The 15,896-nt window shown below is 39.5% G+C and overlaps 2 protein-coding genes across 2 annotated transcripts; both read right to left on the bottom strand.

Annotated features, from left to right (window-relative positions):
• Nucleotides 1–2,117: 2,117 nt before the first annotated feature.
• LOC128856684 (uncharacterized) lies at nucleotides 2,118–2,522 on the bottom strand. Its single transcript, XM_054091999.1, has one exon. It carries the CDS (start codon nucleotides 2,486–2,488, stop codon nucleotides 2,225–2,227), a length of 264 nt encoding a protein of 87 aa, XP_053947974.1. The 5' UTR covers nucleotides 2,489–2,522; the 3' UTR covers nucleotides 2,118–2,224.
• A 12,786-nt stretch (nucleotides 2,523–15,308) lies between these two features.
• LOC128856683 (uncharacterized) lies at nucleotides 15,309–15,686 on the bottom strand. Its single transcript, XM_054091998.1, has one exon. The coding sequence runs from the start codon at nucleotides 15,613–15,615 to the stop codon at nucleotides 15,376–15,378; it is 240 nt and encodes a 79-aa protein (XP_053947973.1). The 5' UTR covers nucleotides 15,616–15,686; the 3' UTR covers nucleotides 15,309–15,375.
• Between the last annotated feature and the right edge of the window lie 210 nt (nucleotides 15,687–15,896).

Below are 15,896 nucleotides of genomic sequence, written 5' to 3'. Positions count from 1 at the left end.
GCAACGTCATCTTGCATAGCCGTATTAGTTTTGTGGGAATACCAAATTCAGACATCGCAGCATACAAGTAATTCCTTTCCGTGCTGTCGAATGCAGCTTTGAAATCGACGAAAAGATGGTGTGTGTCGATTCTCCTTTCATGGGTCTTTTCCAAGATTTGGCGTATTGTAAATATTTGGTCGATGGTAGACTTTCCAGGTCTGAAGCCACACTGATAAGGTCCAATCAATTCGTTGACGGTAGGCTTCAGACTTTCACACAATATGCTCGCTATAACCTTATAGGCGATATTTAGAAGACTAATCCCGCGGTAATTGGCACAGATTGCAGGATCGCCCTTCTTATGGATTGAGCAGAGCACACTTGAATTCCAATCGGCAGGCATGCTTTCAGCCGACCATATTTTGCATAGAAGCTGATGCATGCATCTTACTAGCCTAAATTAGTTTTTGTTGGCAAGATAGATGTTCATACATTTATTATCGGTGTTAACTTTGGTTCGCAAATAAACGAAGCCCTCTATTACTTTAAAGTTATAGTCGCCAACAGGGACTTCTTGCTTGATGGAAGAAGGGGCTTCATCTTGTCCTCGTTCATCACCAGAGCCAACTTAAATATCGACAACGATAGCTAGGCTTGCAACAATTAGACACACAAAGAGCACAACTCATGCATCTCACACATTAACTGAAGAAAACATTTTCGAGGCGAAATGTCCCGAAGTGAAACAACTACGTATAATGTGGCCTACTTCCACAACAGTTAACTAAATATTCCTTTCCATTTCAACCAAACAACCGTCAGCTGTCAGTCTTCTTTACTCAAACAAATTCTAGAACCGTCTGAAAATTATATACAATTTAACCGCTCGTCCGGCAACGCTCGAATCGATTTCTGTCAAATCGACAAACCCTTTTCATACAAATCATTTATCGTGCGTAATTGGGGAAGAAGATCTAAAACAGAGAAGGTGCAACCATGCTGATAACCAATTGATTCAAATTCAAAAAGAAATTCAATCTTTTAATTTAGTGAATAAAGTTTGCTAGTTTTAATACAAGAGTTGCAGTTTCTCTGTTTTATTCTTTAGTTTTTCTCATGCTCGCTTGACTCTTACATGCCTTGACTCTTCCATTTGCAATTCCGAATACCTATAATCCTCTTTTTTGTATGTACCTTCCGACTTGTTGTTGTTGTTGAGGTGGTTGAGCATTTCTGAGCTGAATATGCTCCTAATTAGTGACCAGCACCGTTGTACTACCACTATCTCGTGTGATGATGATGTTTTTTTTTTGTTTTTGTTTTCTTTGTATCTTGTTCAGCTTAGTTTTGTTGTATTTCCTTTCTGTTGCAGGCCACCAAACCAGTGCCACATATGTTAGTATTGGCCTTACAATGGCTGTGTAGGACCAGTTGGATAATTTTGGTTGGAGACCCCATTTTTTTCCCAACATTCTCTTACGCGTGTAAGTGCTATATTTGCTTTCTTTACCCTGTACTCTACGTTGGACTTCCAGCTGAGTTTGGGGTCCAGGATAAACCCTAGGTATTTTGCCTGTTTGGTTAGCGTGAGGCTGACGCCGTTTAGTTTTGGGAGATTAAAGTTTGGTACCTTGGTTTTCTTGGTGAATAGCATCAGTTCAGTTTTTCTCGGGTTTACACTTCAACCACCTTCCGACTTACAGCGAACGTCATCTACTGCGTCGTGTGGTGTGGCCACAACCCTTCGTCCTCTTCTGGAGAGACTCCCTCTATTCAGTTACCATAATACCCCTCCAGTAGAAAAGCTGATATACGGCTAAATTTGCCAATACTCTCGGGGCCTGGCGTCATAGCAATTATTAGGAAATCGCTTGACCAGAAGTGTAGACTTCGAGAATTCTCTTTATATGGAGTGTTGGGTATTTGGCTGAGCTCCTTCCTTTTCTGTCTTGAAGTCATTTCACAAATAGAGGGACCTGCAGTTCTATGCCGCCTCCTAAGTCGCTTACGGCATCTAAAAGTTAACTTTTTTTTTTATTATAAACTATATGTTTATTTTCGAAGCTAAAATATTCCATATACTCACCGACAAAGCCTTCGACTTGGCTTTTTATTTACCCATAAAAATTTCTAAGTAAGCATCTGATATTTTTTATTTTAAACGCTAAACACAATGTTTCATTTAGGTATTTCGTTTATGTTATGGCAAACTTTCGACAATTTGCATTTCGCTTCAAATTATTTACCGCCCATACCCACCGCCTCCGCCACCACCGTAAGGACCTCTACCACCACCACCATAAGGACCGCGACCGCGACCACGATAAGGACCACCACCACCTCCACCATAAGGACCACCACCACCTCCACCATAACGACCGGCTCCGTATGGACTACCTCCACCTCCGCCTCCATAGCGTCCACCGCCACCGCCGCCTCCATAGCGTTGAGCCTGGCTTGCAACAACCAGACACACCAAAAGCAACAGAAGAGAAACAAACCTCATGCTGACAAATTTTGTGCACAATCATACAGAATCGCAGCTTTTTATACCCTGGGTTATATGCTTTTTATGCCCGTCACACCTCCCTCATTTCAATACAACAACGATAACTTACATCAATCATATAAATATGTTTTTGACTAAAATTCGTGACCATGAGAAAATCAGGCGCAAGTCATGAATAGAATCTATTGACGTATAGGCTGGCAAAGAATCACAAAAAGCTGTTCATCTTTGAGTTTGTATGTACGAGTATCTAAATATGTACGTACAGGATACTTCATTAGGGGTTCTAATATTTACATTTATATGGGACTTGTGAATGTAGCTCCCGCTTTTGGAGAATTCATCACGGAAAGTCACATGCTTTTAGGGTTTTCTGTCAAATTTAATGCTTAATTATGGCTACGATATGGGCGCGGATATTTTTGGATGAACTTGGAACTAACTGAAATGATGAATCATCACAGGCTAGGTTAGGTTTTTGTGGTAGTCGGCTTAGAATAGCCAACTCACTTAAACTATTTATGTAGGTCCGATGTAATACTATTGTGGAACACGGGCACCTTACTGTTCATTTTTTTATTGGAACCAGTTAGACTCTCTAATGAAGCGTAGGATAGGTTTTATCCCAACAACGGGTAGTTCAGTAAGAGAGTCAAAATGGTATTTTCTTAACAAATTTGATCTACTCCTAGCTAAGGCAGGACAACTACAGCGGAAGTGTTCTACTGTTTCATCCTTTTCCTCGTCTTTACAACTTCTGCGAAACTACTTCCAACCTAGAAGAGTTCCTACCTAACAACCAATGACCAGTGGCACAAGCCACGATCTTCGAGTTGTTCTCTCATGAGAGGTTGAACGATTTTCCTGATCTTTTCTTTTCTATTTGCGGCCAAATTAGCCGTGTTGTAACACACGTGATTTCTTCTCTCCATGACCTATTGACCTCTTCTTAATCATAAATTTGCTCGTAGTTAACCCGATGGTACTTCTATCACTACGCAGTTGAAGAGTAGTATCTTTCTTGGATAGCTCTTCGGCCTTGCAATTGCGTTTTATACCTTCAGGCCCCGAAACCCATGTATGGCTGGCCTTGGAGATAGTGTTCATACCATTCAGAGCTGCCAGGCATTCCTGAGCAGCTTTTGATTTTAGTAAGACTGCCTCCATTGATTTGTTGGCCGCCTGTCTGCCCGAGAAGAAATTTATTATGATTTTTGTTACGGCGTTTGTGTTAAGATTATTATTATTATTAGAAGGCCATTAGGCACTGCGACCAGAGCTGATCTATTGTGAAAGGCCTATTTTGTAACCCTAGAGTTTTAGGCTTTTTAAAAAGTTTAGCACAATTTTGGGTTTGTTGTTCCAAAGATTACAGTGACCTGTAAGGTATCCGGTTAAAAGACGCAGATCTACTCTGTTTAGTGAGAGAAGTTTGTCAGATATTCCTTTGTTGGGACTTAGGAATAGTTTGGCTTGACGCTGATCGGCACAGTTTAGCCAGTGTGCAGCAAGTTTTCTTTCTTTCCATTTCCTAAGGAATTCATTAATGTGGCCTTTTGTCAGTCCACAGAAAGGCTCAGGACCAGTAAGTTGCATATTTGGTCCTTGTTTTGCAAGGTCATCAGCCATTTCATTTCCCTCATGTCCTTCATGTCCCGGAATCCAGCATAGTGCTAATGTTAAGGTTCCCTAACGTGTTGAGAAGGTTTAGGCAATCATTTACCAATTTAGAGGTGATACGAGTAGTTGTTGATAGAACGACTTTTAGAGCCGCTTGGCTATCTGAAAGTATGTAGATGTGAGTACCTCTCATTTTCCTTCTAAGGCATTCTCTCACACATATTTCAATGGCATGTATTTCTGCCTGGAATATTGTTGGGTAGAATCCCATCGGAATAGATTTTTTGAATATAAGCCCATTGATTCCTGTCCCTGTTCTACCATTTTCCAATTTGGACCCATCAGTAAACCATAGCTGGGAGCCAGGTTTGAAAGTGATAGAGTTAGTTCTCCAGTCTGTGCGCTCATTAATTATAACTTGGAAGTTCCTGAAGAGTATTGGTTTGGGTGATAGTATATCGTCCCTATGAAGAATGGGACTATGTACGAAGTCTTCCAAGATCTTTAGATGTCCTTTCATAAGATACACAGTTACCTCCTTTTGGGCTAAGTCTCCTGCCTGGTAGACGCAAGAAGAATCATCATAACCTACTCCATCAAAAATGTGTACCCTGATGTATTCGTTCAGATCATTGAAAATTGGATTAAAAGAAAGAATCTGTCAAATGAAAAAATTATTTGCATCCCATATGCAGGCTGTTTTACTTTGATTTGAAGTTCAAGCACAACTATTGCAAACCCCTTTACTACATTTGATTCTAAATATATGCAAGGTGGCGCAAAAGGCACTATAGATTCCATGCGTTTCTTTTTTATGCAAATGCAATATTAGTTAAAACAAAATTGTATAACGTTATATATAAGCAAATTACTTGAAGCATTTTTATTTGTTCATTCCTCAAAAATGATATAGAAGGGTGGCCGATATCATAATTCATGAAAATTTCAGCCTTTTTTATGGCATTTTGCATCACGTTCGTTGAGATTTCAGATGCTATAAGAATATTAATATAGATTGCCAATTTCTTGCAGAATGTTGCTCGAGCGACCATGGATACTATGCGATTTGTTTAAGAGAACAAGCCCAGCTATGTAACACAACAGAAAGTAGAATATTTTTACGAGGAGGAAGCATCGAAAGCTTTTACCCCGTCAGTGCTGGATTTTAACACGAACTGAACCTCGTACCGTCAATATGTCAATCCTTTCCCGGTGCAATCGTTAAATAAATCGCCGAAAGGCTGTTGAGCTCTAGCCTCTCTACATCAATTACTCTTCACATGCAGTCCGTCAAAAGTTGTATGTACTTTAGCCCTTCCACAGCTTTGTTCGTTTCAAAAGAAAACCACCTAAGTTGTTTCTGTCCACTCACTTCCTTCCACCATACTTGTCTCACGTCGAATTGAAAGCCCGTTTCTGTGTCAAGTATCGTCTGTTTAGCTGCCGCTGGCCGCTTTAATGCATGGCCTAGTAGACGTCAGGAAGCTTTAATGCATGCTGCATATCGCTAATCGATGATGAAATCTTATCCCAGGCATGCTTTGAAGTCATCATAATGTCGGAGGAAAGTGGTCTGAGGCCGTCAGATCGCACGTTCTCGAGGATTATTGGTTGCCACTTTTGTTTATTTACATATCCAGAAAAGATGAAATCCAAAAACTTAAAAAAATATATATTAATCACGAAAGGAGTAAAAATCTTAACGTCTTCACAAAGGGTGATGCCTGCTACGCCACCTTGTATTTATTTTTAATACAATTGAATATGGTATGCAATTATTTAAATGCATATATATAATTAGCACTTTATTTTATCAAATGAGATGATTTATTTGCTTACTCACGTACTACTTATAGTTATCGGTATTTACAGTGGAAAAAATTAAAATCTTCTTAACGTTCAAAATCAGCAAAGCGCGTCTGCCTATAGGAGATTGCGCAACTGAAAATAATATGAATTTGTTAGTCATAATTTGTAACGCTTCGACGGCTTAATATCGATGTCGTCTTAACCTTTCTATAAACACACATTGGTCTGTGAGACCGATTATCAACATTTGCACCACAATATGGATGATGAGCAGATCAGATTGATTTCGGATAAGTATAAGTAACATATGGACTGAAAATTCCCGGGCCTAACACATAGAGGGCACTAGTTTCATTGCATTCACCTTTTCTCAGTTAGTATTAACCTTAGACAGACAGCTGTTAAAATGTCTTGATATTCTAGACATTAGTTCGTGAGTTCTTATTATTATTAAGAGTGACTCTAGGTTAGGTTAGGTTAGGTTTGGCAACCGCATCGCACATGGAGACAACGATGCCACTTAGACCTCGAATGGGTCCGTTGTGAACCGCGGGGGTTGAGCTACATTTCCCTCTCCATATTAAACCATCCTGAGCTTTTGACAAAGCGTAAAAGGTTGTTGATACCTAAAGTGTAAATGAGTAGATTATCTATATTCGTTAAGAAGTAGGATTTTAAAAATCGGTTCCTGCTTCTGGCTAGAGCTGGGCATGTGCAAAAAAGGTGTTGAATTGTTTCCAACTCCTCCTCATTTCTGCAGCTACGACAGAAATCATGCGTGTAAACGCCTAATGTCCTCGCATGATTTCCTATGAGACAATGTCCTGTGAGGGCCCCTACTAAGGTCCTGATTTGAAGTCTATTCAGTTTTATAATACTCTTGGACAGACGTAAATTTAGCCTTGGCCATGTTTGCCTAGCAATTTCACAGGTGTTAACGCTAATCCATCTTTGATGTGCAGACCTGATTAATGCGTTCTTAATGAGAAGTTTACAAGTTGCGAGAGGTATCTCCATAAAATTACTTATGTCTGGCATACAGGTACCTTCTCTTGCAAGTTGGTCTGCCCTACAGATCCCTGGTATATCTCTGTGGCCTGAAACCCAGCATAAGATTATACGATATTGTTTGGCCATCTCATTTAGAGATTGGCGACAACGTAAGACACTCCTTGATGTTGTTTGGAATGCATCCAGGGCTCGTAGAGCAGCTTGGCTGTCTGATAGAATGCAGATATCCGTTGATGATATTCTGTTTATCTTTAACCATTTTAAGGCTTCATGAATAGCATTTATTACCGCTTGAAAAACACTACAGTGATCCGGTAGTTTAAAGGATTCACTAATAGAAAGCTTTTCGCAAAATAACCCTGATCCTACACCGGTGTCCATTTTAGACCCGTCCGCGTAGATCTTAAGTGACTCGACTTTTGTTATTTTCAAAACAATGGATCAAAACTAATTTCGTGTTCTAATTTTACACTGCTTATTGATGGGCAAAAATACCGTTAAAGCAAAGCAATGGCTTGAAAAGAGTTATGAGGACTCCACTCGATCAGAAACAAAAATAAAACGACGGTGTGCTGACTTCAAACGTGGTCGTGGAGACATCGATGATGTACAACGTAGTGGACGTCCAAATGAGGGGGTAAAACCAGAAAACATCAAAAAATTCACAAAATCGGTTTGAATGATCGAAAAGTAAAGTTGCGTCAGTTATTTGACATCGCAAAGCTATCAAAAGAACGTCTTGGCTTTATTTTGCATGAGCATTTGACTATGAAAAAGCTCTGTTTAAAGAGGGTGCCGCGTTTGATCACCGCTTGGTTTCATGCAACCGTGTCATAAGTCAATCAAAACAATAGCAAAACTATATGAAATAAACTTCGAATTGCTTCCACATCCACTGTATTCGCCAGATTTGGCTCCCAGCGACTACTGGCTGTTCGCCACCCTGAAAAAATGCCGGCCGGTAAGAAATTTCGCTTGAATGAAGAGGAGAGAACGGCGCTGGAATGGTTCCGTTGTTCTTGATAGAAATGACGTTGATGAATAAAGATAATTTTGAACAAAAAAAACGTGTTTTCTTTGTGGGTGCATTGGTTTTTCGGCAATCACTCTTGGATTATCATTCGCCCAAATACGGCAATTCTGCTTATTGACGAATCCACTGAGGTGAAAATGTGCCTCATCACTGAAGATGATTTTCTTCGCATATGCATTTGGATTTGAACGCCCGTTTTCATAATAAGCCTGAATAACTTATTGTGTATCTTTCCATGGTTCAAATTGAGTTAGTCTGAAATTGAAAAATGTCAAATTATATATACGATTATAAGATTGAGGATTATGTTGTCGTAGAGGAGAAGTAAATAGTGGCATGGAACAATAATGTGATTCTGAAAGTGTTATGATACGCTCCGCCGGCGATTGTAAGCAGTGTCAGATGTTTTCGTTTATATATTGTATTTGTTTAACGTCTTGTTGTAAGAATAAATATATTTTTATTTAGTTTGTCATAGATCGTGAGAATATTACTACGTAGGCTCCACAATTTTCGGCCTAATAAATTATGCGCTAGTATACGTGTTACTGTTTTTGACGCGGGTATAAGAAAGGCCGCCGTAGTCGAAAGAGTTGGTGTGTGACTACTATTCGGAACTGAACTGATTCGAAACCTCGGGCGCGAAATACCAATTCCTGGAAAAGGTTTTTTTCTGATGGCGACCGCTTCTTGGCAAACAAGGGCAAACCTCCTATTTTTGCCAAGAAAAATCTGCTCAACCGCCGCGTGGAGACGACATAAATCTGTAGGGTCCTCCATTTGTGGAAAAAAACTACAAGAATACATTGAAATAGGAGTAGGAGCTTCGCCAAGAACCCAACAACTATACTCTCTGATTATACAGGGTGGGCCATATAGCGTTTGCTTTTTGAACCACCTATTTTTTTGAGAATGGTAACACAAATGACATGTCAAATGTATTCATAATTTACTTAAAGGTTTGACATTTACGAAATGAGTATTCTTCTTCTTTTCTGATTTTCACATTGGTGGCTACGTCAATAAGCAAAATTGTCGTATTTGGGGCTCAGAAAATCCACACGTTACTGTAGAGAAGCAAATGCATCCACATCGAGTCACTGTTTGGTGGGGTTTTTGGTCTGGCGGCATCATCGGGCCATTTTTTTTTCGAAAATGAGCGAAGAGCCGCGGTTGCAGTAAATGGCGAGCGTTACCGTGACATGCTCAACGAGTTGTTTCCAAAAATTGAAGAGAATGACATGTACGACATTTGGTTTCAACAGGACGGTGTAACTTGTCACACTGCCAAAGTTACACTCGAACTTTTGGCTACCGTTTTTGAAAACCGAATAATCAGCCGAAGTTCCGATATCAATTTGCCGCCTCGGAGCTGTGATTTAAGCCCGTTGGACTATTTTTTGTGGGGAGCCGTTAAGGATAAATGCTATGCGAACCATCCAGAGACGATTGATGCTTTAAAACACGAAATCGGAGTTGCCATTCATGAAATTGGAGCCCAAAAAGTGCTTAAAAATTGGGTTGATCGAATGGCCTACTGTAAAACCAGTCGTGGAAGTCATTTGAACGATATTATTTTTCATTCATAAATGACAATGTTCAATCTTCAAAATAAAAAAAAAAAGTTTGAAAAAATATTGATTAGTTTTGTTTTTATAAATTTCAAAGCATAATTATCTGCTACTTGACTAAGAAATGCATACATACACAGTTCAATTGAATGGTGGAAATTTCTATTAGTTAAAAAGTTTTTCTTGAATGGTTTAAACGCTTCAAAGGGGCAAAATATGTTAGCTCAAAGGCAAAACAATTGGGTACGCAGATAAACTTCGCTTATTTTTTTATTTTATTTTTTTTTTGTGACGTCAACGAAAATTCGAAGGCACGAAAATATTATTACATATATTGTAATAAAATCATAGAAATCCCATTTATATCATTGCTCAGGAATTAAAGTTTAGCCAAAAAACCATTTAAAATCATTTGTATAAGGCTGATTTGAAGAAGAAACTCGATGTACGGGTACCACACGAATTTACGCAAAATAAATTTTTCGTGGATTCTTTGCTGAAACATAATCAAATCGACCAATTTTTAAGGGGATGGTAACCGGCAATGAGAAACGTGTCACTTACGAGAAGAACAGTCGGGAGAGATCGTGGTCAAATCGCCAGTAATCAAGCACGGAATAACGACCATGAAGGTTTTGCTGTGTATTTTTGGGATTGGAATGGAATCAGCCGCCCATACTTTGAATAAAATACTCAATTCGGAACTCTATTATCAACAACTCACTAGATTTAAGACAATCCACACAATGCATTCAGAATTGATAAATAGAACATAAAAAATATGGAAATGAGCTGGTCAAGTTTATTTATCAATAGAGGCGAAAACTTTTTCTATTGCGGAATTATGAAATCGCATTCAAAATGGACAAATAGAGCAATGCCACCGTGTCATCAATCATATTACAGAGGCACTGGAAAGTAAAAAATATTGTACAACAGTTTTTCTTGACATACAACAGGCATTTGATCGAGTTTGGCACCCGGGAATTTTATATAAAATTAAGAAAATACTTCCCGCTCCATAGTACTTATTACTGAAATCATATTTAACTAACCGAAAGTATTATGTTGTAAATCAAGGCGTAACATCTAATATATACTCGATAAATGCTGGTGTGCCGCAAGGCAGTGTGCTAGGTCCGGTTCTGTATACAATATCCACTGCCGATTTGCCAGTGTTGGCAGATGTAAGCATTGCAACGTATGCTGATGATACAGCTATAATTGCAACATCTCTGACCCCAGAAGGAGCGTCGCGGAATGTACAGAAAGAGCATTATGAAGTAGAGAAATGGATGCACAAATGCACAGGATTAGAGTCAACCCCCAAAAATCTACACAGGTAACTTTCACTCTTAGAAAAGGAGACTGTCCTCCTGTTAATCTTTGTGGTACTCAAATACCACAAAATACGACTGTGAAGTATCTTGGTGTACATCTTGACAGAAGGTTGACCTGGAGATCGCATATAAACTCTAAAGTGAAGCAACTTAACCAAAAAACAAAAAAGATGTATTGCCTTTTTAGTAAAAAATCGCAGCTAAGCCTGGAAAATAAAGTAAGAATCTATAATGCAATCTTAAAACCGATTTGGACTTACGCTTTACAACTCTGGGGAACAGCAAGTCACTCCAATGTGGAAATAGTCCAACGTTACCAGTCAAAAACTCTAAGACTAATAACAGGTGCTCCTTGGTTTGTGAAAAATGAGGAGATACATAAAGACCTCAATATTCCTTATGTTAAAGAAGAGATAAAAAAATATATCAAAAAGTATATTAATCGACTCGACAATCATTGTAATACCCTAGCTATAAATCTGTTAGAGAATAGTCAAAGTATACGACGACTAAAAGGTTTCCATATACTAGATTTATCAAATAAATAATATAAAATATCCTAACATAAATGGCATATAATGGTTAGTCTCAGTGAAGACTACACCATTTCTGTTAAGTACCTAGGCTAAGATTACAAATATTATAACATTAGCTTATTGTCGTCAAGATAGATTGCAAATGAAAGTATACATACAAAAAAAAAAATGGACAAAAGTGAAATTGTATAATCTGATTTGACTTAAGGCAATTAATGCGGGACTCAAAATAAGTATATCTATTCTATATGTCTATTAATTCCAAGTTTCCTCTAATATTTCTATAATAAAAAATATGCTGCGTAGTCCTAGCATTTTTCAAATAAGACTTCAAAAACGAATTAAAATGAACAGAATTAAATAAATGTGGGTATAGATAATGTATAAGAGTGGCCCCAGCACGCTTCCTTGTGGAACACTTGCTTCCATACGTAGTACAACTCAGCATTTCTTCTGATATTTAACATAAAAATATCTTTCATTAAGGTAACTCCACAGAAGTAGATAATAGTCGGTAGGAAGTACTATTTTTTTTTATTTGTGCAACAGTCCGGGATGCCATACACAACCTTAGCCGTCAAGATAATGTAATCATTTTTCTTGTCAATTTCCTTGTTACTCTGCGTATCTGTTGTCTCGTTGAATGCTTTCACCGAATGATGAGAGGGAATGTAAATTATATTAGGGGATCAAGCCGCTCGTAAAAAATCAATTCTTATATAGCTTCGACAAGAAAGGCAAGAGATATATTGGCCTACATGATAAAAGCTCCTTAGCGTCTTCATTTGGTTTTGGCGCAGCACTTATTTCAGAAACTTACCAAGGCAAAGGGAAATATTTGAGCCTTATTGACGCACTCAAATGTGCCTTAGATATAATACTTAATTCCATCGTCGGGTAGCTCCTTTTAATTCTGTCATAGCCTGGAGATTTTTTGTTGTTTATATTCGTAATTTTTGTCAGTATTTTATGTATGGTCACTTTTCTGATTGTTCCGTCTTTGAACTCAATTGCATCAGACAAGTTATTTTGTTGCCTATTTTTTGGATTGAAAGATACGAGACCTTCTTAAGGTGTTTCACAAGTGTGCAAGTTTTATCCAAATGTGTTTTAACCCACGTGTTATTTTCGATAAGAATTGCATGCACGTGAGGTGTTGTTTTGCTAATGAACTTCGTCGCATTCCATAGTGAGAACTTGTCAATTTTTGTAAAGGCTAAACCTGCCAGATGGCGGCCGCCGTAGCCGAATGGGTTGGTGCGTGACCACCATTCGGAATTCACAGAGCGAACGTAGATTCGAATCTCGGTGAAACACCAAACACCAAAATTAAGAAAAACATTTTTCTAATAGCGGTCGCCCCTGGAAAACCTCCGAGTGCATTTCTGCCATGAAAAAGCTTCTCATAAAAATATCTGCCGTTCGGAATCGGCTTAAAACTGTAGGTCCCTCCATTTGTGGAACAACATCAAGACGCACACCACAAATAGGAGGAGGAGCCCGGCCAAACACCCAAACAGGGTGTACGCGCCAATTATATATATATATATATAAACCTGCCAGATAAGATTTTAGCTTTTTATTTTTTCCTATCCTACTCCTTTCCTTTAACATCTTAATATCTTTGGAATATTAATGGTTTATTAGGAAGAGGTTCTGATACTATTTAGCAGAAAACATAAAACACCTGCTCTTAAACACATATTCCTAGGAGGGAAACCACTTAGAGTAACAGAAAAGGCGAAATATCTGGGACTTGTACGGGATAGGAAGCTAAATTGGGGGCTCACAGTCGCAGATAGAGTACGCAAATCTATGATGGCGTTGTACTCCTGCGGAAGGCTTGGAAAGAGATGGGGATTGGAACCCAGAATGATACACTGGCTGTACACAGCAGTGGTTAGGCCTATTCTCTACTATGACATTGTAATATGGTGGAATGCCCTTGAGAAGGGGGTGAACATCAAACAATTTGACAAGGTTCAGAGTCTAGCATCTGTTCTCATAACTGGCGCGATGTCAACCACACCATCGAAAGAATTATATGCGACTTTAAACTTCCCGCCGGTAGATCTGCAGGCAAAATACATCGCGCGCAGCACGGCAATAAGGCTGAACACTCTAAGTAAGTGGTCAAACACAGACTATGGCCACGGCAAAATCCTGAATGGCACGTTGGGGCTTCCCAAACAGGTGGACTATACAGTTCCGCCTATACTTGCCACTACAACGTTCGTGACCCTCCTACCCTCGAGGGAAGAGTGGGAACGGGACGTGGTAAGACAGGGCGAGTCCATCCATATATACACAGATGGCTCAAAGCTCGATGACAGGGTGGACATACACATACAAACATGTAAGCTACTTATCCTTGAAGAAATCGTAAGGAAAGCAAACGAAAGATGGCGGAATGAAGCCACCTGCAAAATCGCCCATCAACTGTGGCCGACTCTTAGTGCTTAACGCACAGAATCTTTACTGAGCCAAAATAAACACAGTCTTAGCACACTGATTTCAGTCATAACGGGACATTGCCTAATAGGTAAGCACGCCCAAAGGATGGGTGTGCAAGCACACAACTTCTGTAGAAGTTGTCTTGATGAGGAAGAGGACGAAACAATCTTGCATCTTCTGTGCCATTGTCCTGCTCTATCCAGACGGAGATTTGCTCTTCTAGGCAAACAATTTTTTAACGAATTGGATGATGTCAGTTCCGCAGAATTAGGAGATCTTCTAAAATTTTTGAAAAGCGCAGAATGGTTTTAGGAGAAATAGGGAAAGCTCCCCCATGCGGCATCACAATGGGCTATGAGCCTGAGTGTGTCCCACAAGACAACCGCTTCAACCTAACCTAACCTAGGTAGAGCAAAGATCCGCTTATGGTAGCGTTTTTTTCCAAAAAAAAATTTTAAGCACTTTTTAACGTTTTCTGGCTCTATCACCCTATTGACACGAAGGTTCATTATTGAGTTGAAACCAAGCCCGAACAATAAAGAAATTTATGACGTCAAGTACTTATATGTTTTTGAGCCCCCACGTCTGAAGCGCGAAATTCCTCAATGCGCTAACTGCCAGCAGTACGGCCACACTAAAACCTACTGCCACAGAAAACTTGCCTGCAGTAAATGCGCTGGAGTCGCTTATCCGCAAATTGCTAGCGTAAAATGAGAACAGATGACGTCAAATGCGCCTTATGCGAAGGAAATCATGCGGCGAATTACAAAGGCTGCGTGATATACAAGAACCTTCAAAAACTCTAATATCCCCCAATGATGAAAAGGATGAAAACAGCACTCCCATCGCTCAGCCTCAAAGCTCAACCGATTCGATCACTGTCACCCAATACTCACAAGTTGTAAAACATTACGGACATAATACGAACGCCCCTTCAGCACGTCAGCCCAAAGAAACAGCATACCAGTCCTCAAGCGAAATGCGAGAAATTATCGCGCTTCTCAAGCAAGTATTACAACAAGTCTCGTCAGTGATGAATAAGCCCTTCAAATCCATGAATATTCTTGTCTGGAATGCATGAGGCCTATCAAAATATATGTAGGAATTGAAAACTCTGCTCAAATCACACGATATAGATATTCTCCATATCAGTGGAAATCACTTTACAGATAGGAGCTACTTTCGAATCCCAAATTACAAGTTATAGCACCCCTAACGCTGCTTCTTCTTTTCTCATAAAAAGTAATGTGAAGAATTACAGGATAAACGCTTTTTGTTATGCTCATTTTTCAATTTAAAGCTGCAAAATACTGCATTCTATCATTCTTCATACTGAGTGCCCGCCGAGATTTTAAGCGGGAAACGCGGTCGGTGCCAAAGTAATATACGATTCAATTCGATACTTGTATTTGGTTCACCCTGCACTAAGTATTTTACGAAAAGTTTAGGTATTTCGTATTTTTTATTCAATATAACAAAAGTTTGATCATCCATTTCCACTTAAGAGTATTTAACGCTTGTAACCTCCGCCGCCACCACCACCATATGGTCCACCACCGCCTCCACCGTATGGGCCACCTCCACCACCATAAGGACCACCACCACCACCACCGTAAGGTCCACCGCCGCCACCATAGGGGCCGCCACCACCTCCTCCATACGGACCACCGCCACCTCCGCCTCCACCGCGTTGAGCAGTACACGCAACAATTAGGCACACCAAAAGCAGCACAGCTGTAAAGAACTTCATGCTGTTCGATTTGAATTAAAATAAGACAGAATCAGTCGCTTTTTATACTCCCGCTGATATGGTGTTCTACGAAGTCACACACCAACAACAACAATGGATTGTTGCCACCATATTTACGACTATGTACATATGTTTATTTATTTTTCAGTTATATACGATGGCTGAAATTCGTGACAAAGGGAAGCGCAAATAAAAATGCAGCGTACGCAACAACAATGCCCGTCCATCACCCATTATAGATTCTGTCAGCGTATAGGTTAGGTCAGGTTCGCGTATTTTCC

This window comes from Anastrepha ludens, chromosome 3 (genome assembly GCF_028408465.1).
Source record: "Anastrepha ludens isolate Willacy chromosome 3, idAnaLude1.1, whole genome shotgun sequence".
In the NCBI taxonomy this organism is placed as follows: domain Eukaryota; kingdom Metazoa; phylum Arthropoda; class Insecta; order Diptera; family Tephritidae; genus Anastrepha; species Anastrepha ludens.
The sequence above is the reverse complement of the archived record's forward strand: the minus strand, read 5'-3'. Positions and strand labels throughout refer to the sequence as shown.